This window comes from Pseudophryne corroboree, chromosome 8 (genome assembly GCF_028390025.1).
Source record: "Pseudophryne corroboree isolate aPseCor3 chromosome 8, aPseCor3.hap2, whole genome shotgun sequence".
In the NCBI taxonomy this organism is placed as follows: Eukaryota; Metazoa; Chordata; class Amphibia; order Anura; family Myobatrachidae; genus Pseudophryne; species Pseudophryne corroboree.
The window spans coordinates 107,654,778-107,680,845 of record NC_086451.1 but is presented as its reverse complement, the minus strand read 5'-3'; the positions used below and the strand labels follow the sequence as shown (position 1 = coordinate 107,680,845).

Below are 26,068 nucleotides of genomic sequence, written 5' to 3'. Positions count from 1 at the left end.
AAGGCGCTCACCCTAATCTAAAATGATGGCACAATAAATTAATTTTCAGCATCCAAAATGGAACGACTATTCTTACAATTATCATAAGCTTGTTCTAGAAAACCAAAACCAAAAGTATACAAAAAAAAACCAACCTGCTTGTCCATTAAGAAATAACAGCCATGATTGTGTTATTGCTTGGCGTGGGAAGTATATGAGGATCTTATTGTTTTGATGTATAGATCAAAATAGGAGGTTTGTGTGTTTGTCATCTAGAACCACATGAAGTGCACATCAAATATTTAAATATACATGCGATTCTTCATTAATACCTTTTTAAGGACAAACTATCTGCTACACTGACATAAAAATATTGTAATATAAGATGTGAGGCAGGATGTAATAGTGTCCAAGTTTGCTGGAGGTGCGGGATGCCGGCCAATCTCGAACATTTTCTTAAAGCGGCAATCATTTACAAGGCAAAACCATGCATTGTAAATGACTGGTGCTTTAAAAAAAAAAAGTCAGAGTTCGGCCGGCTGCCCGCACCACCGGCAAACACGGACACTATTACATACCGCCAGTATTGTTCAAACTTTATGAAACAGTGTCATAAAGCCTTTGTTCTGAGACCCCAAAAATATATTCAATTTATGACAGTCAGAGGACCCCAAGAAACAGAGGGGCAGATGTATTAAGCCTGGAGAAGTGATGAAGCAGTGATAAGTGGAAGGAGATAACGCACCAGCCAACCAGCTCCTAACTGTCATTTTTTCATATCCGTAATGATTGGCTGGTGCGTTATTACCTTGCTCTTATCACTGCTTTATCACTTCTCCAGGCTTAAAACATCTGCCCCAGACTTTGCTACCCCACTTGGGGTCTTCATTTACACATTGTGCACATCTCGTTTCAAACATTTTTTCACAATAATATGAGTGTCACTATTATCTGGGGTAGTAGTTATGTAATGGAACAAGAGATACCTGTCTAATTTAGAAAGAGGAGTATAGAAAGGAAACAGTTTGCATTTTAATCTCTACTGTACTGCATATGGAATATTCTCCCATTTCTTTAACTACAACACATGATTTGCCATACCGAAGTGCTGCAGTGTGTTTGCCTTATACTGTAGCATAAATATTGTAATCTGTTCTGTCGTGCATTTAGTAACTGGATGATCATAGCAGAATAGACTTAATTTGGGGACAACTGCTAAATTGAAGACTTTGGTTATACGGCTTTCGTATCTTAGTATAATGTATAATATAATCTAGTATTATGTAAGCTTGAAACAGCCATTTGTTTTTGTGTCGCAGCTGCATAAAATGGTCTCTATGCAATAAGGAAATTGGTCTGTATCACTGCTTAAAGTACAAGCCAACTCTTATTTGTACTGTCACATATATACCTTTGCTGGTGAACTTGACTACGCTAGCATTATCTAATGATGTGGGAAGCAATTAGTCACCTAGAAATGTAACTTTCCATGTGTGTAATTTAGTATTTTCTTTGTGAATATCATATGAGTGAGGGCATATATAGAGACCAGCTGGTTAACTTTCAGCCAACAAAATGGTAGTATTAATAAAGAACGTACATTTTTTGATGCATAAGTCTAATTTGGTGTTTTCTACCTTTTGTTACTGTCTTACAATACGTAATCCTATCCTATTTGTGTTTTACAGTTTATATAATAGGATTTTGGTACCTACCGGTAAATCCTTTTCTCTTAGTTTGTAGAAGATGCTGGGGACTCCAAAAGGACCATGGGGTATAGACGGATCCGCAGGAGCTTGGGCACACTACAAAGACTTAAACTGGGTGTGAACTGGCTCCTCCCTCTATGCCCCTCCTCCAGACCTCAGTTAGAAAACTGTGCCCAGGAGAGATGGACAATTTCGAGGAAAGAATTTAATGTTATAAACACGTTGAGTGTCATACCAGCTCACACCTCAAACACACCGTAGAACGTGCAATTCAGTAGAATACCAGCCAACGGCATGAACAAAACACAGCCACATGCTGAGAGAATATGTAACACAACCCGTGTGTCCACAGAAGCAAAAATACGACCCCGCATGCTATGTCATGAACAACGGTAACAACCACCAGATAGAAAAGACACACCACCAGGGTGTAACCAAAAGCAATAACCGCAGACACCGTACGCACTGGGACGGGCGCCCAGCATCCTCTACGGACTAAGAGAAAAGGATTTACCGGTAGGTACCAAAATCCTATTTTCTCATACGTCCTAGAGGATGCTGGGGACTCCAAAAGGACCATGGGGTTTATACCAAAGCTCCAAAACGGGCGGGAGAGTGCGGACGACTCTGCAGCACCGAATGAGCAAACATAAGGTCCCCAAAAATCAGGGTATCAAACTCGTAGAGCATCGCAAAATCGTTTGACCCCGACCAAGAATCCGCTCGGCAAAGTTGAACCGCCGAGACCCCTCGGGCATTCGCCCAAGAAAAGCCCTTCTTCCCAAAAGAAGGAACCTCCACCGACTACGGTGACGGCAAAGCAGCCTTAGAACGAACATGCCCAACCGCATCACAGATTCAGCATGTAACAAACTGCATAACGCAGTCCCCCAAAGTAAGCTGGGAACATACCAGACAAACAGGGCCTCTGTTTCTCCCAACTGAGCCAAATTGATGACCTACATACTCAAATCCCTGGCTAAATCAAGGGAATTTGAACGAGCTAATGCCTAAGTAACCCCCGGCATCAAAATAGGCCGATTTCTGCGAAACCCAGAAACCACTCTTGGTAGAACTACCAACCGAGTACTCAATTCCTCTCTATCCACCTGAAAGATCAAACAAGGCTCTTGTGAGACAAAACCACCACTTCCGACACCCGCCTTGCGGACGTCAACGTCAATAGCCTGACCACTTTCCAAGAGAGAAATTTCGTAAAGAAACTTATTAGGCTTGCCTCCACATCGGCTTGTAAAGTATGGATAAGCACGACCTAGCTGAAAGTCCTCCATAGGAGCCTTCCTAGATACACACCGAGACACATAATTACTCCAACAACGGTGGTAACGCTGTGCCGTCAGTTCTTTCCTAGCCTGAAGAATTTAAGAAACGACTTCACTGGGAACACCCATTCGGCTTAGGATACGACATTCAACCGCCCCGCCGTTAAAGGCAGCCGCGGTAAGTCCTGATACACACCCCGATCTTGTTGTAACATTACCTCACTTAAAGGAAGAGGGCAGTAATTTTCTGTGAGTAAACCATGAAAAACTGGATAGCCAACCCTCGCTGGTTAGACCGGATCTCAGAGGATCATCGGAACCTTCGATCATCTTACGCTTACCACTGTCAGAAAGGTGAAAGCGGAGAGGCCACCTAGACCGACTAAAAACACCCACGGTGTTACGAGGATGTCCACCGCTATATCCTGAGTGTCCCTTAACCTGGAACAATCTCCTGGAGGCCTCTCGTTGAGGCGAGACGCCAACATGTCCAAATGCGACACTCCACAAAGACTTGTCACGTCTGGGAAAGCTTCTCGATGATGACAGTATTTTTCCCGGCTGGATATCGTGTCCACAAAGAAAATCTATTTCTCCGTCGTTTACCTCAGGAGCGAAGACTGCTAACATAGCTTTTACCAGACTTCCCACTTAACAGCAAACTGTGCATCTTCTGCCATTTCCGCTTTTTCCTTGTTGCGCCCTAGCGGCTTACTTACGCCACTGCTGACAAGTCTTCTGTCAGAATTACCACGGGCAGAACATGAAGAATACGTTCGACTAAAATAGATCTTAATTCAAGAAAGCTTACAGCAGACAAGTTTCCCAACTTGACCTCATCATCTGGAAATACGTCCCTTGCAAAGGACTGCTCCCCAGCTTCGGAGATCTATATGCACGGACACCAGGATCTAAACCTGGATCCCTAACCTTCATTCCTCTAGAAGGAAAGAACCGAGCAGACACCACAGGAGCGATGTCCTGGCCGTTTTGATTATATTCCGGTGCATGCGCAGGTGAGACCCGGACCACCTTTCCAACTGGTCCCATGAAAACCACTCTGGTATTAGACCTGCTCACCGAAAAAGGCCTCTTATGCCGCATCCATCTGTCTTATTAATGGAACCTATTGATGAGGTGTCACCTCAAAGCTGACCCAACTCTGGATCCTCAGACCTCTTTCCACAGGAAAAACACCGAACCTTAACCGGTCAGTATCTACTCTGAAACCACTTTTGACATCTGCGTCGTTGGGAACAACAGGCCAATTCCTGCGCCGAAGAACAGTCAGAGGTAAACAACGATATGCACCTTTATACCGGGACATCCTGAACGTGACGCACCTCTGTATGGCGTCGCGTGCTACCTCCCCTTCCATAGGGGAGAGGCAAGATCTATTAGAAAAACAGTAAGGGGAAACAACCGTAACCCAGAATGTTCCCCTTTGGCTTCTATAAATAACCCACAGGTCCTAGTCTATTCCTGGACTAACTAAAATTTAGTAGACAAGTGGGGACCAGCCAGATAGACTCAGCGACAAGTGGTGTATGTAGTGGAAACAGAAACTACGTCCACTTCTGCGAACCTAACCAGGCTGCAGAACACTTACCTTTTCACCTTCCACTGTCTACACAGAAAAGGAAAAGGAACGGTATCGAACCGGTTAAACGACTGCATCCACAAAATAATGCGTCATCCACCGTTGTGAAGGAGGCTAACTCACGAATTTAGACTTACCAGCGGATACCGCCGAGATTGACTGAAGAGAGGCCACACCAAACAGCTGTATACCTCCCACCAGCATCTCCCGGAGACCTCCTCCGCATTTTTCCGGTCACACCACCTACTGTCACGTGGCAGCCTGCTGTAATGTTATAAGGAAAAATAAACATAGGCAAGCCTACCCACTCTGGGTAGGGTAATTCTATCGGATGCTTTCCCGACTACCACACTCCCTCAAGTGCATACATTGTAAATAAGGTCAAAGTATAGAAATAAAATTTCACTTAGCTGCCTGTGTATGATCCTTTGCGACCGGGCTCTGCGTCGACCAGGAGTTGATTGTCATAATTTTCTCTCCGCGTTGTGAAGAGACTAATATTCGGACTCCTTGAGAGGATCGAAACCAACTCGTCCCGGCCAATCTAGAGCTTAATCAACAGAGCGACCAGCACATGAGAAGAATACCATTATTTCAGCATTCATGGATATACATAATGTAATACACAATAAAACACCCATATCGTAATCATGCATATATAAAGTTATATCTACACATATATACATATAGACACAACCTATACGCAAGTGGATTGTCCAGACCCGTCAGGTCCCTAGTGACAGTAATGTGTTGTGAATGTGTATGACCATGTACTGACGTGCCCCCGATGTGGATCTACCAGGAACTTTACGGCCGACACAAACTGAGTAAATGTCGACAGCACGGAATATTAAGCGGTCAAAAATAATAATAACCCTGGAACCCCAAGGGGTCTGAGGGAAGCATACATCTATAATTGTAATAACACTCCCCCTCCTTATATATATATATATATATATATATATATATCATATATATATATATATATATATATACCAATACAGGTACAAGGCAATAACAGCCTGTTAATTCTTTTACCCAGGAATTACTGTTGATGCCTACAGGGCATCGACCGACCGCCGTGTCTCCCCTAGCGTGTTTACTTGTTTTCAAGCACACAAACGCAACCTGCTAATACTTAGTCGTTTGTATCAAGTACCGGCAAGCGTCGGCGAATCCGACAGTTATCCCCACAGGAGTTTTTGACAAAGCCCTCACACCTGTCGACACATGTCGACTAACCAATAGTGGGTAAATAAAAAGGGAAACAGTGACTTTATGTTAACACAACCAGGATTATGGGCCCATTAAGTAACCTAATGCTATATTACACCCATATAGCATTAAAAGCACTGTGTCCCCCCTCCTTCAGTAAATTTTGGCGGGGACCTGAGGGAAAATGGCGCCCACTCCTGTGTAAGGGCTAAGCTCCGCCCCCTCCCGACGCGCTTAAGCCCGCCCAACAGATATCTGAAATTTATCTAGGGACTTATATACAGGGATTAATCCCCTGTATATATCCCTATATATCCAACACTCAGCCCAGGGCGCCCCCCGCGCCCCGCACCCACGGAAACCGTTGGTGTGTGGGAGCGATGGAGCGCAGCGCTCACGCTGCGGTGCCCTGGCGGGGTGAAGACACCCGGAGTCCGGGTATGCTCCCCCGCCCGGGAAGAGTTAAGAAAAGCTGCCCAGGACGCTCCCCCCCCAGCGTCCTGCACCCATGGGGCCGGTGAACACGCTGGTGGGGTACGAGACACGGAGCCCCGGCCCCGCCAGCTTACCTGTGGAAATTGTAATCCGCTGCCCAGGACGCTCCCCCCCAGCGTCCTGCACCCATGGGGCCAGTGGCGGAGGAGAGATGGCGCCCAGTGCGCTGCACCACGCTGGCGGGGTCCGAGACACGAAGCCCCGGCCCCGCCAGCTTACTCTGCAAGTTGGGGGAAAATGGCGCCTAGTGCGCTATACATAGTGTCTGGTGTCCGGAGCACGGAGCTCCGGCACCTCCAGAGTCACAGAGGCCTTAACCCATCTGCCCAGGGCGCTCCCCCCCCCTAGCACCCCGCACCAATGGAAGCCTGCGGCGGGGGAGTAATGGCGCGCAGCGCGCAGTACATGCTGGCGGGGGTATGGGACACGGTGCTCAGGCACCCAGATACTGTTTTTGCTAGCTACAATAAAAAAAGACATCAGCAACCTGCTGCCCAGGGCGCTCCCCCCTCAGCGTCCTGCACCCTGTGAGTGCGTTGGTGGGTGGGAGCATGGAGTGTAGCACAATCTGTTACTGAAGTCTTCTGCCGTCCCTGAAGTCTTCTGTTCTTCTCATACTCACCCGGCTTCTTTCTTCTGGCTTCTGTGAGGGGGGTGACGGCGTGGCTCCGGGAACAAGCAGCTAGGCGCACCAAGTGATCGAACCCTCTGGAGCTAATGGTGTCCAGTAGCCAAGAAGCAGAGCCTTGAAACTCACAGAAGTAGGTCCTGCTTCTCTCCCCTCACTCCCACGATGCAGGGAGCCTGTAGCCAGCAGGTCTTTCTGAAAATAAAAAACCTAACAATAAAGTCTTTCAGAGAAACTCAGGAGAGCTCCCCTAGTGTGTGACCCATCACTCCTGGGCACAAAGTCTAACTGAGGTCTGGAGGAGGGGCATAGAGGGAGGAGCCAGTTCACACCCAGTTTAAGTCTTTGTAGTGTACCCAAGCTCCTGCGGATCCGTCTATACCCCATGGTCCTTTTGAAGTCCCCAGCATCCTCTAGGACGTATGAGAAATAAAGTCCACGCACTCTTATTGAAATTGCAGGGGTTTGTGATGACATGGCTGCAGGGAAGATAAATCATGGCACACATTAACCTTTCATTTCTGTTTGTTACTTTTCAACAGTGAGATCCTGTAGATGTTTTGAAAGTTCTTTATGGACTAGTTTTAGTTTTGGGTTAAGCCCTTTTATTGCTAGCTGGTGTATGCCAGTTACCTTTGAACATTATTTCTCTAACGTCCTAGAGGATGCTGGGGACTCCGTAAGGACCATGGGGAATAGACGGGCTCCGCAGGAGATAGGGCACTTTAAGAAAGCTTTGGATTCTGGGTGTGCACTGGCTCCTCCCTCTATGTCCCTCCTCCAGACCTCAGTTTTTACACTGTGCCCAGAGGATGAAGGGCGCACTGCAGGGAGCTCTCGAGTTCTTTGCTACAGAAAGCATTTTTGTTTGGATTTTTACTTTTTTCACAGGGAGCACTGCTGGCAACAGGCTCCCTGCATCGAGGGACTGAGGAGAGAGGGGCAGACCTACTTAACTGATAGGATCTGCTTCCTCGGCTACTGGACACCATTAGCTTCAGAGGGGGTGAACACAGGTTCGTCCTGGGCGTCCACCCCCGAAGCCACGCCGCCGTTCTCCTCACAGAGCCAGAAGAACAGAAGCAAGAAGACGTCTCAGGCGGCAGAAGCCTTCAGCTTCACAGAGGTAACGCACAGCACTGCAGCTGTGCGTCATTGCTCCACATCACCTCACACACTCCGGTCACTGTATGGGTGCAGAGCGCAGGGGGGGGGCGCCCTGGGCAGCAATAATAACACCTCTTAGATGGCAAATAGGTATATACATGTACAGCTGGGCACTGTACATGTATATAATTTAGCCCCCACCATTTTACACGATTTTGAGCGGGACAGAAGCTCGCCGCCGAGCTCTCTCTACAGAACGCTGAGAGGAAGCTCCCCGGACTCTCCCCCTGCTTACACACGGTGAAGGGAGTTTAAAAAGAGAGGGGGGGGCACATAATTGGCGGATAAAGTATAATACAGCGCTGCTGGGGAAAAGCATTCTTTGTTGGTCTCCAGGTTGTTGTGCTGGGGTGTGTGCTGGCATACTCTCTCTCTGTCTCTCCAAAGGGCCTTTCAGGGGATACTGTCTTCAGAAAAAGTTTCCCTGGGTGTGTGCAGTGTGTCGGTACGTGTGTGTCGACATGTTTGATGAGGAATGCTCGCTTAATGTGGAGGGGGAGTGCTTGAATGTCAGGTCGCCGTCGGCAACGCCGACACCGGACTGGGTGGATATGCTGAATGTCTTGAATGCAAATGTAAATCTCCTGCATAAAAGATTAGACAAGGCTGAAGCTAGGGATCAGTCAGGTAGCCAGTCCGTGCCTGTCCCTGTGGTGCCAGGACCTTCAGGGTCTCAAAAGCGCCCCATATCCCAGGTCGCTGACACAGATACCGACACAGATACTGACTCTAGTGTCGACTATGAGGATGCAAAATTACAGCCGAAGGTGGCAAAAGGTATTAGGTACATGATTATTGCCATAAAAGAGGTTTTGCATATCACGGAGGAACCCCCTGTCCCTGACACGAGGGTCCACATGTATAAATCGAAAAAGCCTGAGGTCACGTTTCCGTCCTCATTTGAGCTAAACGAATTATGCGAAAAGGCTTGGGAATCTCCGGATAGGAGACTCCATGTTCCCAAAAGGATTCTCATGGCGTATCCTTTTCCACAGAAGTTTCGGATACGATGGGAATCTGCGCCTAAAGTAGACAAGGCGCTGACACGCTTATCCAAGAAGGTGGCACTGCCTTCTCCGGATACTGCTTCCCTCAAGGATCCTGCTGATCGCAAGCAGGAAATTACCATGAAGCACATTTACACACATTCAGGAACTATAGTTAGGCCGGCCATGGCGTCGGCCTGGGTTTGTAGTGCTGTCGTGGCATGGGCAGACTCCTTATCTACGGAGATGGACACCTTAGATAGGGATACCATTCTAATGACCATGGAGCATATCAGAGATGCTGCCTTGTATACGAGGGATGCTCAGAGAGACATTTGTTTACTAAGCTCTAGAATAAACGCTATGTATATTTCTGCTAGGCGGCTCTTGTGGACCCGACAGTGGACGGGAGACGCCGACTCAAAGCGGCATATGGAGTCATTGCCTTACAAGGGGGAGGAGTTGTTTGGAGAAGGCCTCTCGGACCTAGTCTCTACTGCTACGGCCGGTAAATCGAATTTTTTACCTTATGTTCCCCCGCAGCATTCTAATAAGGTACCACATTATCAAATGCAGTCCTTTCGTTCCAATAAAAACAAGAAGGTACGAGGATCGTCCTTCGTTGCCAGAGGTAAAGGCAAGGGAAAAAAGCTGCACTCAGCTAGTTCCCAGGAGCAGAAGTCCTCCCCTACTTCCGCAAAGTCCACAGCATGACGCTGGGGCTTTCCGGGGGGTTGGGGGGGGATCAGATCAAGTGGGGGCACGTCTTCGTCTTTTCAGCCACGTCTGGGTTCAATCACAGGTGGATCCCTGGGCAATAGAGATTGTTTCCCAGGGATGCAGACTGGAATTCGAAGACATGCCCCCTCGCAGGTTTTTCAAATCGGCCCTGCCGGCTTCCCCGTCTGAGAGGGAGCTAGTGATAGCGGCAATTCACAAATTGTACATTCAACAGGTGATAATCAAGGTTCCTCATCTCCAGCAAGGAGAGGGTTATTATTCATCCCTGTTTGTGGCACCGAAACCGGATGGTTCGGTCAGACCCATTCTAAATCTAAAATCCCTGAACCTGTACTTGAAGAGGTTCAAGTTAAAAATGGAATCGCTCAGAATGGTCATCGCCAGCCTGGAGGGAGGGGATTGGATGGTGTCCCTGGACATAAAGGAGGCGTACCTTCATGTTCCGATTTTCCCCCCTCACCAGGCGTTTCTGAGATTTGCAGTACAGGATTGTCACTGCCAATTTCAGACGTTGCCGTTTGGTCTTTCCACGGCCCCGAGAATTTTCACCAAGGTAATGGCGGAAATGATGGTGCTCCTGCGCAAGCAGGGAGTCACAATTATCCCGTACTTGGACGATCTCCTTATAAAGGCGAGATCTCGGGAGAAGTTGCTGGACAGCGTGTCTCTGTCCGTGAAGACGTTGCAGATGCACGGCTGGATTCTCAATTTACCGAAATCCCAGCTAGTACCTGCAACGCGTCTGACCTTTTTGGGCCTGATTCTAGACACAGACCAAAAAAGAGTTTTTCTTCCGGTGGAGCTCATAGCCCTGGTCAGGAACCTTTTAAAGCCAAAAAAGGTTACGGTGCATCATTGCACAAAGTTTCTGGGGAAGATGGTGGCTTCATACGAGGCCATCCCCTTCGGCAGGTTCCATGCGAGGGCTTTCCAATGGGACCTATTGGACACAAATGGTCCGGGTCCCATCTACATATGCAGGAACGGATCACCCTGTCTCCCAGGGCCAGGGTATCTCTCCTGTGGTGGCTGCACAGTGCTCACCTCCTAGAGGGTCGCAGGTTCGGCATTCAGGACTGGATCCTGGTGACCACGGACGCAAGCCTCCGAGGTTGGGGGGCTGTTGCACTGGGAAGAAATTTCCAAGGTCTCTGGTCAAGCCTAGAGACTTGTCTCCACATCAATGTCCTGGAGTTAAGGGCCATTTACAACGCCCTACGCCAGGCGGAGGAGTGGCTTCAGAACAAACCGGTTCTGATTCAGTCGGACAATATCACGGCAGTGGCTCATGTAAACCGCCAAGGCGGCACAAGGAGCAGAGTGGCCATGGCAGATGCGACCAGGATTCTGCGCTGGGCGGAAGGCCATGCAAGCGCATTATCAGCAGTGTTCATCCCGGGGGTGGACAACTGGGAGGCGGACTTCCTCAGCAGGCACGACCTGCATCCGGGAGAGTGGGGACTTCATCAAGAAGTCTTCACACAGATCGTGGATCGGTGGGGACTGCCGCAAATAGACATGATGGCATCCCGTCTCAACAAAAAGCTAAAGAGGTATTGCGCCAGGTCAAGAGACCCTCAGGCGGTAGCGGTAGACGCTCTGGTGACACCATGGGTGTTCAGATCGGTCTATGTGTTTCCTCCTCTGCCCCTCATACCCAAGGTGTTGAGATTAATAAGACTAAGAAGGGTCAGAACAATTCTCATTGTTCCAGATTGGCCAAGGAGGACTTGGTATCCGGATCTGCAAGAGTTGCTCACAGAAGATCCGTGGCCTCTTCCTCTAAGGCAGGACCTGCTGCAGCAGGGGCCCTGTCGGTTCCAAGACTTACCGCGGCTGCGTTTGACGGCATGTCGGTTGAACGCCGGATCCTAGCTGAAAAAGGGATTCCGGAGGAGGTCATTCCTACCCTGATCAAGGCTAGGAAGGATGTGACATCGAAACATTATCACCGTATATGGCGGAAGTATGTTTCTTGGTGTGAGGCCAGAGCTGCTCCTACGGAGGAGTTCCATTTGGGCCGTCTGCTTCACTTCCTTCAAACGGGAGTGAATTTGGGCCTAAAATTAGGGTCCATAAAGGTCCAAATTTCAGCCTTATCCATTTTCTTTCAAAAAGAATTGGCTTCTCTTCCTGAAGTACAGACTTTTGTGAAGGGAGTGCTGCATATTCAGCCTTCCTTTGTACCTCCGGTGGCGCCTTGGGATCTTAACGTGGTATTAAGTTTCCTCAAGTCACCTTGGTTTGAACCACTCAAAACAGTTGAGTTGAAATACCTCACTTGGAAAGTGGTTATGTTGTTGGCCTTAGCTTCTGCAAGGCGTGTTTCGGAATTAGCGGCTTTATCATATAAAAGCCCATTCCTGATTTTTCACGTGGATAGGGCAGAGTTGAGGACTCGTCCTCAATTTCTGCCCAAGGTGGTCTCATCTTTTCATATGAACCAACCTATTGTCGTGCCTGTGGCTACACGGGACTTGGGGGACTCCGAGTCCCTGGATGTGGTCAGGGCTTTGAAGATTTATGTGACCAGAACAGCTAGGATCAGGAAGACTAAAGCTCTGTTTGTTCTGTATGTGGCCAACAAGGTTGGCGCTCCTGCTTCAAAGCAGACAATTGCTCGCTGCATCTGTAACACGATTCAGCAGGCGCATTCTACGGCAGGATTGCCATTGCCTAAATTGGTTAAGGCCCATTCCACTAGGAAGGTGGGCTCTTCTTGGGCGGCTGCCCGAGGGGTCTCGGCACTACAACTGTGCCGAGCTGCTACTTGGTCGGGGTCAAACACCTTTGCAAAGTTCTATAAGTTTGATACCCTGGCTGAGGAGGACCTCCTGTTTGCTCAATCGGTGCTGCAGAGTCATCCGCACTCTCCCGCCCATTTGGGAGCTTTGGTATAATCCCCATGGTCCTTACGGAGTCCCCAGCATCCTCTAGGACGTTAGAGAAAATAGGATTTTACTTACCGGTAAATCTATTTCTCGTAGTCTGTAGAGGATGCTGGGCGCCCGTCCCAAGTGCAGACTTCTTCTGCAAGACTTGCATATAGGGGGTCATTCCGAGTTGTTAGCTCGTTATTTTTTTCTCGCAACGGAGCGATTAGTCGCTAATGCGCATGCGCAATGTCCGCAGTGTGACTGCGCCAAGTAAATTTGCTATGCAGTTAGGTATTTTACTCACGGCATTACGAGGTTTTTTCTTCGTTCTGGTGATCGTAATGTGATTGACAGGAAGTGGGTGTTTCTGGGCGGAAACTGCCCGTTTTATGGGTGTGTGCGAAAAAAACGCTACCGTTTCTGGGAAAAACGCGGGAGTGGCTGGAGAAACGGAGGAGTGTCTGGCCGAACGCTGGGTGTGTTTGTGACGTCAAACCAGGAACGAAACTGACTGAACTGATCGCAGATGCCGAGTAAGTGTGGAGCTACTCAGAAACTGCTAATAAGTGTCTATTCGCAATTTTGCTAATCTTTCGTTCGCAATTTTGATAAGCTAAGATTCACTCCCAGTAGTCGGCAGCTTAGCGTGTGCAAAGCTGCTAAAAGCAGCTTGCGAGCGAACAACTCGGAATGAGGGCCATAGTTATTGCTTACATAAGGGTTATGTTATAGTTGGTCGGTCTTGAACCGAGGCTATGTTACTTGTTCATACTGTTAACTGGGTAGTTTATCACAAGTTATACGGTGTGGTTGGTATGAATCTCGCCCTTAGGTTACATAAATCCTTTCCTCGTACTGTTCATATCCTCTGGGCACAGTTTCTCTAACTGAGGTCTGGAGGAGGGACATAGAGGGAGGAGCCAGTGCACACCCAGAATCCAAAGCTTTCTTAAAGTGCCCTATCTCCTGCGGAGCCCGTCTATTCCCCATGGTCCTTACGGAGTCCCCAGCATCCTCTACAGACTACGAGAAATAGATTTACCGGTAAGTAAAATCCTATTTTTAAATGTAATTAAGCGCAACGGAATATGCTGCGCTATATAAGTAACTGTTAAAAAATAATGAAAAAATAAATAAAAAAATCTGGTTGGTTAACTCTAAACACAGCTACAGTCCCATTATGAAAGGGAAAGGAATTTCTTACAAAGAGATTATAATGGGGATTACAGTGTATAGACAGACAAGGTCTAGGTCAAAAGTCAATTGGTCGACCTCCTGTGGTTGACATGCATTAGGTTGGCACTGAGAAAAGGTCGACATGAATAAAAGGGTCGACCTATGAAAGGTCTACAGGTACAAAATGTCAACATGGCAATGGCCAACCCATATAGTTGACATGGCAATGCTCGACACACACATGGCCGACATAACTTTTTATTGTTTTTTCAATTTTTTACACCTTTCTCATACTTTACCATCCATGTGGACTACAGTTGGGAACAGTAACATTTGCCATGCGCAGTGAGACTAGTTGCGCAGTGACACTAATTGGGGTTCCTTGTGCTCTAACAGTGAAAATGACACCCCCAAAAATTGTTGTCAACTTTCTTTTGTATCGGCTATTTCCTGTGTCAATTTTTTGGACCTATTGACCTTTTCGTGTGACGACCTCATGACTGTCAACCTAGACATTATTGATCTTCTATAATACCCCTGTGCTGTGGAGATCCCCTCCCATTTGTTGGACCTTTTTGCATGGAAGAGTGGTCTAGAATTGTCCAAATATATGGCCACGGCTGATGCAGACACACTGCTATAATAATGGCAAAAGGTGTTTCTGCAACTTTATGTGCAGAATTATGCAACTAGGTTTTTTCTCTTACGTCCTAGAGGATGCTGGGGACTCCGTAAGGATCATGGGGTATAGACGGGCTCCGCAGGAGACATGGGCACTATAAAGAACTTTTAGTATGGGTGTGCACTGGCTCCTCCCTCTATGCCCCTCCTCCAGACCTCAGTTAGATTCTGTGCCCAGAGGAGAATGGGTGCACTACAGGGGAGCTCTACTGAGTTTCTCTGAAAAAAGACTTTGTTAGGTTTATTATTTTCAGGGAGCACTGCTGGCAACAGGCTCCCTGCATCGTGGGACTGAGGAGAGAGAAGCAGACCTACTTAAATGATAGGCTCTGCTTCTTAGGCTACTGGACACCATTAGCTCCAGAGGGATCGGAACGCAGGTCTCCCCCCGCCGTTCGTCCCAGAGCCGCGCCGCCGTCCTCCTCGCAGAGCCGGAAGATTGAAGCCGGGTGAGTATAAGAAGAAAGAAGACTTCAAAGGCGGCAGAAGACTTCAGATCTTCCCTGAGGCCATTGCTCCCACACATTACACACACTGACAGGCACTGATGAGTGCAGGGTGCAGAGGGGGCGCCCTGGGCAGCAATATAAACATCTGGACTGGCATTTTTAATATATAGGCTGCGGAGGCAGTAGATATATACATTCCTTGCCATTATTTGTACATTTGAGCGGGACCGAAGCCCGCCGCTGAGGGGGCGGAGCTTGGTCTCACAGCACTAACCAGCACCATTTTCTCCACAGTGATCTGCAGAGAAGCTGGCTCCCCGGACTCTCCCCTGCTGAACGGTGATACAGGGCTGAAAAAGAGGGGGGTGCGGGGGGGGGGGGGGGGGGGGGCACATGTAGGCGCAGTGAGTGTATATCACAGTTAATATATATAAAAGCGCTTTATCTGGGAATTGGTTCCAGTGTCAGTTGGTGCTGGGTGTGTGCTGGCATACTCTCTCTCTGTCTCTCCAAAGGGCCTTGTTGGAAAACTGTCCCCTTATAGATATATCCCTGTGTGTGTGTGGGGGGGGGGGGGGTCTGCGTGTGTCGGCATGTCTGAAGCAGAAGTCTCATCCAAGGAGGAGGTGGAGCAGATGATTGTGGTGTCTCCGTTGGCAACGCCGACTCATTAATGGTATGATATGTGGAATATTTTAAATGCAAATGAGACCTTATTACATAAGAGAATGGACAAAGCTGAGTCCAGGGAAACAGCAGGGAGTCAATCCACGGATTTGACTGGGTCACAGGGCCCGTCAGGGTCTCAAAAGCGTCCCCTATCCCAAATAGCAGACACTGATACCGACACGGATTCTGACTCCAGTGTCGACTATGATGAGGCAAGGTTACACCCAAAGGTGGCCAAAAGTATTCATTATATGATTATGGCAATAAAAGATGTTTTGCATATCACAGATGAACCCTCTGTCCCTGACACGAGGGTGCGCATGTATAAGTAAAAGAAACCGGAGGTAACTTTCCTCCATCTCATGAACTGAACTAATTATTTGAAAAAGCTTTGGAAACTCCAGACAAAAAACTGCACATTCCCAAGAGGATCCTTATGGCGTATACTTTCCCTGCAAAGGACAGGGTACGGTGGGAATCCTCGCCCAGGGTGGACAAGGCTTTAACGCGTCTGTCCAAGAAGGTGGCGCTACCGTCTCCAGACACCGCAGCCCTCAAGGATCCTGCGGATTGTAGACCGGAAACTACCTTAAAATCTATTTATACACATACGGGTGCTTTGCTCAGGCTGGCAATAGCATCGGCATGGGTTTGTAGCGCAGTGGCAGCGTGGACAGATTCCTTATTAGCTGACATTGATACCCTGGACAAGGATACCATTTTACTGACTTTAGGTCACATTAAAGACGCAGTCTTATATATGAGAGACGCTCAAAGAGACGTGTGGCTGCTTGGTTCCAGAGCCAACGCCATGGCAGTTTCGGCGAGACGAGCTCTGTGGACCCTCCAATGGTCGGGTGATGCCGACTCAAAGAAGCATATGGAGGTTTTACCTTACAAGGGTGAAGTTTTGTTTGGGGATGGTCTCGCGGACCTGGTTTCCACAGCTACCACGGGTAAATCTACATTTTTGCCTTTTGTTCCGCCACAGCAAAAGAAAACTCCACAATATCCTTTCGGTCGCATAAGTCCAGAAGAGGTCGGGGCTCCTCTTTCCTCGCCAGAGGTAAGGGTAGAGGTAAGAGAACACCTGCTTCGGCTAGTTCCCAGGAGCAGAAGTCCTCCCCGGCTTCTGCTAAATCCACTGCATGACGCTGGGGCTCCAGTGAGGGAGTCCGCGCCGGTGGGGGCACGTCTTCGACTCTTCAGCCAGGTCTGGGTTCTGTCAGACGTGGATCCTTGGGCGTTGGAAATTGTATCCCAAGGTTACAAACTGGAGTTCGAAGAGGTGCCCACTCGCCGATTTTTCAAGTTGGCCTTGCCAGCCTCTTCCCCGGAGAGGGAAGTAGTATTAGATGCAATTCAAAAGCTGTGTCAACAGCAAGTGATTGTCAAGGTTTCCCTGGTCAAACAAGGAAAAGGGTACTATTCAACCCTGTTCGTGGTCCCGAAGCCGGATGGTTCGGTCAGACCCATTTTAAATTTAAAATCCCTAAACCTGTACTTGAAAAAGTTCAAATTCAAGATGGAATCACTCCGGGCTGTGATAGCCAGTCTGGAAGGAGGGGATTTTATGGTGTCGCTGGACGTGAAGGATGCCTACCTTCATGTCCCCATATTTCCTCCTCCTCAGGAGTACCTGAGGTTCGCGGTAAAGGACTGTCATTACCAGTTTCAGACGTTGCCGTTTGGGCTTTCCACGGCCCCGAGGATTTTCACCAAAGTGATGGCGGAAATGATGGTGCTCCTGCGCAGGGAGTCACAATTATCCCGTACTTAGACGATCTCCTGATAAATTCGAGATCGAGACATCAATTGCAGAAAAGCGTGTCGCTCTCCCTGAGAGTGTTTCAACAACACGGTTGGATTCTCAATCTGCCAAAGTCACAGTTGATTCCAACAACTCGACTATCATTCCTAGGCATGATTCTGGACACGGAACAGAAGAGGGTTTTTCTACCAATGGAAAAAGCCCAGGATCTCCAGAACATGGTCAGGGACCTGCTAAAACCAAAAAGAGTGTCTGTTCATCAATGCACTCGAGTTCTGGGAAAAATGGTGGCAGCCTACGAGGCCATCCCCTTCGGCAGGTTCCATGCTAGGACGTTTCAGTGGGACCTTCTGGACAAGTGGTCAGGGTCCCATCTGCAACTACATCAAAAGATAAGCCTGTCCCCCAGGGCCAGGGTGTCTCTCCTGTGGTGGCTGCAGAGTGCTCACCTTCTAGAGGGTCGCAGGTTCGGCATTCAAGACTGGGTTCTGGTGACCACGGACGCGAGCAATCACAAAAGGAAGACATTTTCAGGGGCTATGGTCAAGCCAGGAGGCTTGTCTACACATCAACTTGCTGAAATTGAGGGCCATTTACAACGGCCTACGACAAGCGGAATATCTTCTTCGCGACCTACCAGTTCTGATTCAATTAGACAACGTCACAGCCGTGGCTAATGTAAACCGCCAAGGCGGGACAAGGAGCAGAGTGGCAATGGCGGAAGTCACCAGAATTCTGCGCTGGGCGGAAAATCACGTAAGCATTCTGTCAGCAGTCTTCATACCGGGAGTGGACAACTGGGAAGCAGACTTCCTCAGCAGACACGATCTCCATCCAGGAGAGTGGGGACTTCATCAAGAGGTCTTTGCAGAGATAACAAGTCTTTGGGGACTTCCTCAAATAGACATGATGGTGTCACGCCTCAACAAAAGGCTTCGGAGGTATTGTGCCAGGTCAAGGAACCCTCAGGCAGTAGCGGTAGACGCCCTAGTGACACCATGGGTGTTTCAGTCGGTCTATGTGTTCCCTCCTCTGCCTCTCATCTCAAAAGTGCTGAGAATCATAAGACGAAAAAGAGTACAGACAATACTCATTGTTCCAGATTGGCCTCGAAGGGCCTGGTATTTGGATCTTCAGGAGATGCTCACAGAAGATCCGTGGCCTCTTCCTCTCACGGAAGACCTGTTGCAGCAGGGGCCTTGCATGTTCCAAGGCTTACCGCGGTTGCGTTTGACGGCATTGCGGTTGAACACCGAATCCTAGCTGAGGAAGGTATTCCGGAGGAAGTTATCCCTACTCTGGATCTGTAACACGATTCAGCAGGCTCATTCTACGGCTGAATTGCCGTTACCAAATTCGGTTAAGGCCCATTCCACTAGGAAGGTGGCCTCTTCTTGGGCGTCTGCACGAGGCGTCTCGGCATTACAGCTTTGCCGAGCGGCGACTTGGTCGGGTTCAAACACTTTTGCAAAATTCTACAAGTTTGATACCCTGGCTGATGAGGACCTCATGTTTGCTCAATCGGTGCTGCAGAGTCATCCGCACTCTCCCGCCCGGTTTGGAGCTTTGGTATAAACCCCATGGTCCTTACGGAGTCCCCAGCATCCTCTAGGACGTAAGAGAAAATAAGATTTAAAACCTACCGGTAAATCTTTTTCTCCTAGTCCGTAGAGGATCCTGGGCGCCCGTCCCAGTGCGGACTATCTTCTTCAAGACTTGTATATAGTTTATGCTTACATAACGGTTATGTTACAGTTTTGATCAGTCTCGGGCTGATGCTGTTTTGTTTCATACTGTTAACTGGTTCGTATATTCCATGTTATACGGTGTGGATGGTGTGGGCTGGTATGAATCTTGCCCTTAGATTAACAAAAATCCTTTCCTCGTACTGTCCGACTCCTCTGGGCACAGTTTCTCTAACTGAGGTCTGGAGGAGGGGCATAGAGGGAGAAGCCAGTGCACACCCATTCTAAAGTTCTTTATAGTGCCCATGTCTCCTGCGGAGCCCTTCTATACCCCATAGTCCTTACGGAGTCCCCAGCATCCTCTACGGACTAGGAGAAAAAGATTTACCGGTAGGTTTAAAATCTTATTTTTTAAAACATGGTTATAAGCAGGGCTTAAAGTGGTCCTGGAGAGGTGGTGTAACTCTTTTCCACCATCAACAAAACACATACTGGCACTCACTGAGCCACTGTACACTTACTGGCAGCACCGAGCCACTGCACACTCACTGCCAGCAACTCCCCACTCACTAACAGCACCACCTCACTGAGCCACTGTTCACTCACTGCCAGCAACTCGACACTCACTCACAGCACCTTCACACTGAGCCACTGTACACTCACTGCCAGCCAGTAACTCCCCACTCACTGACAGCACCTCCTCACTGAGCTACTGTACACTCGCTGACAGCACCTCCTCACTGAGCCACTGTACACTCACTGACAACACCTCCCGACAGCACCTCTCACTGAGCCACTGTACACTCACTGGCAACACCTCCCCACTCACTGAGCCACTGTACACTTACTGACAGCACCTCAGCACTCACTGAGAGCACCTCCTCACTGAGCCACTGTACACTCACTGACAGTACCTCCCCACTCACTAAAAGCACTTCTCCACTCACTGACAGTACCTCCCCATTCACTGACAGCACCTCCCCATTCACTGACAGCACCTCCTCACTGAGCCACTGTACACTCACTGACAGCCCCTCTCATTGAGCCATTGTACAGTTTGTGTTACTCACAGGGTCTGGCTGCTGTGTGACAGCCTCAGGCGTTGTAGAGCTGAGAGAGCACTCACAGGATAATGCCTGCAGGGGACATGCTGCTTCCAGAGACTGCTTCCCCAGCTCTGACCCTGGGCTATAGGAAGACTACAAATTCCTCGTGCACGGGGTGAGGTGCGGGCGCCCGCCGGAACTGCTCCCTTTTGTGGCCGACCAGGTGCCTCTGTGAGTGCTGGAGTATATGTGGCTGGCAGGGCTGTCCCGCCTGCAGCTCATCTCTTGCCAGCTTTTGAGTCTGCCGAGCAATACCGCGGCGCTGCTGCCTGCAGGATCAGTCAGGGGGTGGACCTTGGTGGCACCCCCGAGTTCTGGGGAAGCGGAGCAGCCAGAGAGACAGAGCTGCCTGTACTTAGTTGCTGTGGCTGGTTAAGGAGAGCAGGCGGAGGCGGAACTGGTTCCGCCACCAGTTACAAGTGATGGAACGCAGTTCCGGCCTGTATCGGCCCACTTTATAAGAGTACACGATGTATACTACTGGTGCTGACCTGTACTCAGTATTCATGTTACCCGGTCACACAGAAAACATTCATAATATCAACATGGTTCAAATTGCCGACATACACCAGGTCAACATCCCCAAACTGTCAACAGGTTCAAAATGGTGACATCTGAAATGTTGCTGCAGGGAGAGGCTAGGATTTAGGCCAGTGATGGCTATCCTTGACACTCCAGCTGTTGTTGAACTACACATCCCAGCATGCCCTGCATCAGTTTTAGCATGGCCAAATAGCAAAACTGTAGCAGGGCATGCTGGGATGTGTAGTTCAACAACAGCTGGAGTGTCAAGGTTAGCCATCACTGGTTTAGGCTGTGGTGTAAGGGATAGGCCCCATGGGGAGGGTTATCTTAGGGGTAGGTATCGGGGAGAAATACCAGAATGCAGGAGCATCACAGGTCCGCACTGCAAGCCGCTGTCACAGAGCACCCAGTACCCATAAGAAGACGCTCAATCCGCCGGAGAAGGTAAGAGACCACCAGAGATGGTTTGACGACAATTCATCATGTCGACATATTATCCGAGTGGAGATGATAACTGCCGACCAGTCGTACCGCACTTATTGCATTTTTTGTGTACCCATTGTCTATTTAAATCACACATAATTTGTGTTATGACCAGTAACCTTCTTGGAACCCAGGCATGCTGATCAGCAGGTAGAGAGTATCTCTGGCCTTTCGTTTCCTATTTCGTTTTCTTACTTTTTTTCACACATTTTTTCCTAAAATATGTCGCTATTTCACATGTTGATTTTGTCTATTTTGTCACCAAATAAAGATGGAAACTGGTCTGACGTGATTTATCTTCATTGCAGCGTTTATAGCATTAAAACCTGTAATTTCAATAAATGTGTGTAGAATTTTTACAAATATGTTTATAGGAAGGTTTTCTGGAAGAGACCATAGAAACATAGAATTTGACGGCAGATAAGAACCACTTGGCCCATCTAGTCTGCCCCTTTTTTATTTTATCCTTTAGGCAATCTCAACCCTTTTTGAACCTTAATTCTTTGTAAGGATATTCATATGCCTGTCCCGAGCATCATATGGGCACTATTTCCATTGCCAGTTCAGACAGCTAAATTATACCCCTTTCACATTGGGTCGCATCAGGGATTTTGTACATGGGTCATTCCCTGTTGCCACCCGGCTGAGACCCCTTTCAGCGTGGCGGTCGGAACCGCCTTATTGCCATGTTGGTGACGTCATCACTGGCACGTCCTGAGCCTGCGCTTGGAATTGAGATCATCTCCAAGCGCTGGCTCTTCCTATGGTGTGAACAGGAGATCAGTATGATTTACCAGCGGCCGGGATGCCGGCCATCAGTATCTTGACAACGACATCCCGGCCGCCAGTATGCTGCCAGCGAGCGAGCGCAAAGAGTCCCTTGCAGGCCAGCTTCGCTCGCCACGCTGCAGACTTGGTGGCTCACTGCGCTCGCCACAGGTTCTTTTCCCACTCTATGGATGTTGTGGACACCCACAAGTGGGAATAGCCCCTGTGCGTCATCAATGCCGGATGTCGGGATTCCGGCGTCCGTATCCTGACCGGGATCCTGACAGCCGACAAATTAACTGCATCCTATGAAGCCAAATTGCAACCGTGTTCAACCCTGCTAGCTACCCGTGTTGAAATACTGGATTGCTCGACCTGGGTAATTTCAACAGGGTGCTTTCACACTGCACAGTATCCCAGGTTGCTGCGCGATTCACATGCGAAAACCTATGGTATTTATGGCCGGGTGAAAGGGGTATAACTAGGCACACCCCTGGTTGATTTTTTATTATTATTATTATTATTTTTATTACTTCTATCATTATTATTACTGTTATTGTTACTATAATTAGTATTACCACTATAATAAAATTTCACAATCATTATATTCCTGTAGCTGACTGCCTGCATCCATGGATCATCTGCCATGTTATTCCCAATGTACTGGCAACATGTTTACATTCCCGTTCTTCCTCCACACCTCTTGGACTACTGCTGGTGAGTCTGGACATGTTTTATTTAATTCTCATTCTAAAGTGGAACAGTGTATGTTCAAGATGGCGTTTTATGGGATTGATTGGAATGGTTTGTTACTAATCTCATGTAAGTGAGTTCCAGTGATTTTCCAGGACACACTACCAGACTGAATTTATAAAAGAAAGTAATGTGTGGGGGAGAGTGGAGTAGGAAATGCCTTTAAAATATTTGGGAAAGATATGTGAGCAATTGCTACTGAAAGATATTGCAAAGGCTGTTTTACAGTTTCTTTTAACTACTTAAGCTTACTGTGCCTATAATGTATTATTGGTGTGTCACGATCATTTTACAGGTGTGTATCATTAAAAAGATTTGAAATATCTGTACTAGATTAATGAATAATTTCTCTGAATTAGCCTTTGCTGAATTTTTACAAATATATTTATAGGAAGGCTTTCTAGAAGAGATTGTATGGGCACTATTTCCATTGCCAGTTGAGACAGCTAAATTATACCCCTTTCACACTGCATTGCTGGGTCGCATCTGGGATTTTGTACATGGGTCATTCCCGGGTGCAACCCGGCTGAGACCCCGTTGTGATTGGCGGTCCGAACTGGCTTATTGCCGGGTTGGTGACGTCATCGCTAACACGTCCCGAGCCGACGCATGGAATTGAGATCATCTCCAAGCGCTGGCTCTTCCTATGGTGTGAATGGGAGCAGTATGATTTGCCGGCGGCCAGGATGCCGGCTGTCAGTATCTGACAACTGCATCCCGGCCGCCAGTATGCCGGCAGCGGGCGAGCGCAAAGAGCCCCCTTACGGGCTAGCTGCGCTCACCACGCTGCAGGCTCAGTGGCTTGCTAGTAAGGGATCATTTCAGCAAGTAAAATTGCAAATTTCCAAAGCACATGTCCCAGATTGCTCCTCTTGGCACCAGGTAAAGGTGTGATACAGGTCAGCGTGACATTGTTTACTGTATATTTGCAGTGATTGAGACTTTGAAACCTGTTTAGACTGTTAGCTACTAATTTGTTGTGATCAAAATCTGTTTTGTTTTTATTTGATTATTTTTTTGAGTGATTATCAACACACCAGAAAATAATCCAAGAAACAAAGAAACAGACTATAAAATGAGGATACATACTCACCCATAGATAGCTCTCACATACTATAGTATGTAAGAATGTCTAGAAAACAATAGAAAGTAACAAGCATTTAGCCAGGAAAAAGACTACAGGTTGAGTATCCCATATCCAAATATTCCGAAATACGGAATATTCCGAAATACGGACTTTTTTGAGTGAGACTGTTTTTTCTGTTTTCTGTGGCTCAATGTACTCAAACTTTGTTTAATACACAAAGTTATTACAAATATTGGCTAAAATGACCTTCATGCTGTGTGTATAAGGTGTATATGAAACATAAATGCATTCTGTGATTAGACTTAGGTCCCATCACCATGATATCTCATTATGGTATGCAATTATTCCAAAATACGGAAAAATCCCATATCCAAAATACCTCTGGTCCCAAGCATTTTGGATAAGGGATACTCAACCTGTATAACCATTTTTAAACAGAGTAAACTTTAGAAAAGAGAACAAATGGATTAACATACTGTTAAGCAAAAGTAGATCATCTCCTGATGACTCAATTACAACACCCACAGGCAGACAATAAGGGTTCATTGGGGGCGGGGCTCCTACTCCAGTACATATGGGGAGTTGCGCCACTAAATCCAAATCTTATCAGACGTATATGGTGCATTGGGCCTTATTCAGGATGTACGCTGATGCCGTCACAGCTGTGAATGTGTACGCAGATACTGTGCGGAAATGTGTAAATGCTGCAGCCGCCCTGATTTGGATTGAGACGCCCATTGACTGCTTTGCAGGTCCCATCAGCTGTGTACAATGACGCAGCATTAGTTGCAGATTGGTTGATTATTGCATTTCTTTGTAGTCCTATAGTTGCGCAGCATGGCCACTGTTGCAGGCTGAGACGCCCCGAAAAACTGTTGTGACACACCAGCGTTTTACTGCCACTCCCCGTTACCTTTCCCACACAATCCCTGACTATGATTCACTTTGCAAATAAATCCTCTATACTACCACCATTGCAAGAGATGCACAGTGCTACACAGATGCATGCAGAATAGGCTGATAATGGCACAACTGCAAAAATTTGTGTGCATACAGCTCTGAATAAGTCCCATTGTCTGGTATCATGAATTAACTACTTGTGTACTTGTGTACTATGGTAGATAATCCAAGACATGGAGCCCTGGTAGCAACCACCGCCATGCACTGCACACCTTATCTAACATGCACAGGTTGTTGGTATAAGTTGCAATGTATTATTGAGGAAATATAGAAGACAGAGGCCTAAAAACCATATACGTCACAGGTTCTCAAACTCGGTCCTCAGGACCCCGAACGGTTCATGTTTTGCAGGTCACCTGTAGATTTTTAAAATGTGGCAGTTGGTGATACACAGTGCAGCTGCTGGGTGACATGGAAAACATGAACCGTGTGGGGTCCTGAGGACCGAGTTTGAGAACCACTGATATACGTGGATGTATTAAGAGAAGACAAATGCCAGTACCTGTAATACAAGTGGTCACAGCAGATCAGAATTCTGATAAGTAAAGGAAGGCCCATAGCATATGCCAAAAGTCAGCTGCAGGTAGGATGCACTTAGAACAAGTGGATGCCACACTTCTTCTACATTTAGCCAATCTGACCAGGTTCAAGTAGACTCTATGGAGTATGTAGATCTACAGCATGGGTCTTCAACCTGCGGCCCGCAAGCTGCTGTGGAACTACACATCCCAGAATGCCCTGACACAGTTTTTCTATTAAGGCATGCTAAAACTGAGACAGGGCATGCTGGGTTGGGTAGTTCCACAGCAGCTTGAGGGCCGCAGGTTGAGGACCCATGATCTACAGTATATGTGCTGGAACCTCACACAGGATTTCTCAGTCAGCACCCAATATCCACCACTCACCTAACTCTAAGACCACCTAATGCATCTGCTGCTCAGGCAGCTAATAATGTAAACAGCAGAGATGATTCGGCTCGCACTCATTGACTGTAGCAACTGAAGCAGTGGGGAAACAGAAAGTGAATGTCCGACCCCAACAAACTGGTCACCAAGTGCATGGCGAAGCTGGAGACACTGATAAAACTAGAATGAAAGAGCCCTAACTCTAGTCTCAGATGTTCAAAACTCAGCAACACCAAATGGAGTTTTTAAATAGTTCGAAATTTATGGAAATAATGATATTGAACTAATATTCCTTCTTCTTTATTCGCAAAGGAAACCATAAATATTTCTTTATGGAAAAATAATCCAGTTCATCTTCCAGCATAATATGA

The 26,068-nt window shown here is 47.7% G+C and overlaps 1 protein-coding gene across 4 annotated transcripts in view; it reads left to right on the top strand.

The window, feature by feature from the left end:
- DENND1A (DENN domain containing 1A) overlaps window positions 1–26,068 on the top strand; it is a 1,299,692-nt gene that overhangs the window by 656,049 nt on the left and 617,575 nt on the right. For all 4 annotated transcript variants that reach the window (XM_063936848.1, XM_063936849.1, XM_063936850.1 and 1 more), the window contains exon 10: window positions 22,609–22,709. In XM_063936848.1, coding sequence (XP_063792918.1) covers window positions 22,609–22,709 — 101 coding nt within the window. The remainder of the gene's footprint in view (window positions 1–22,608; window positions 22,710–26,068) is intronic.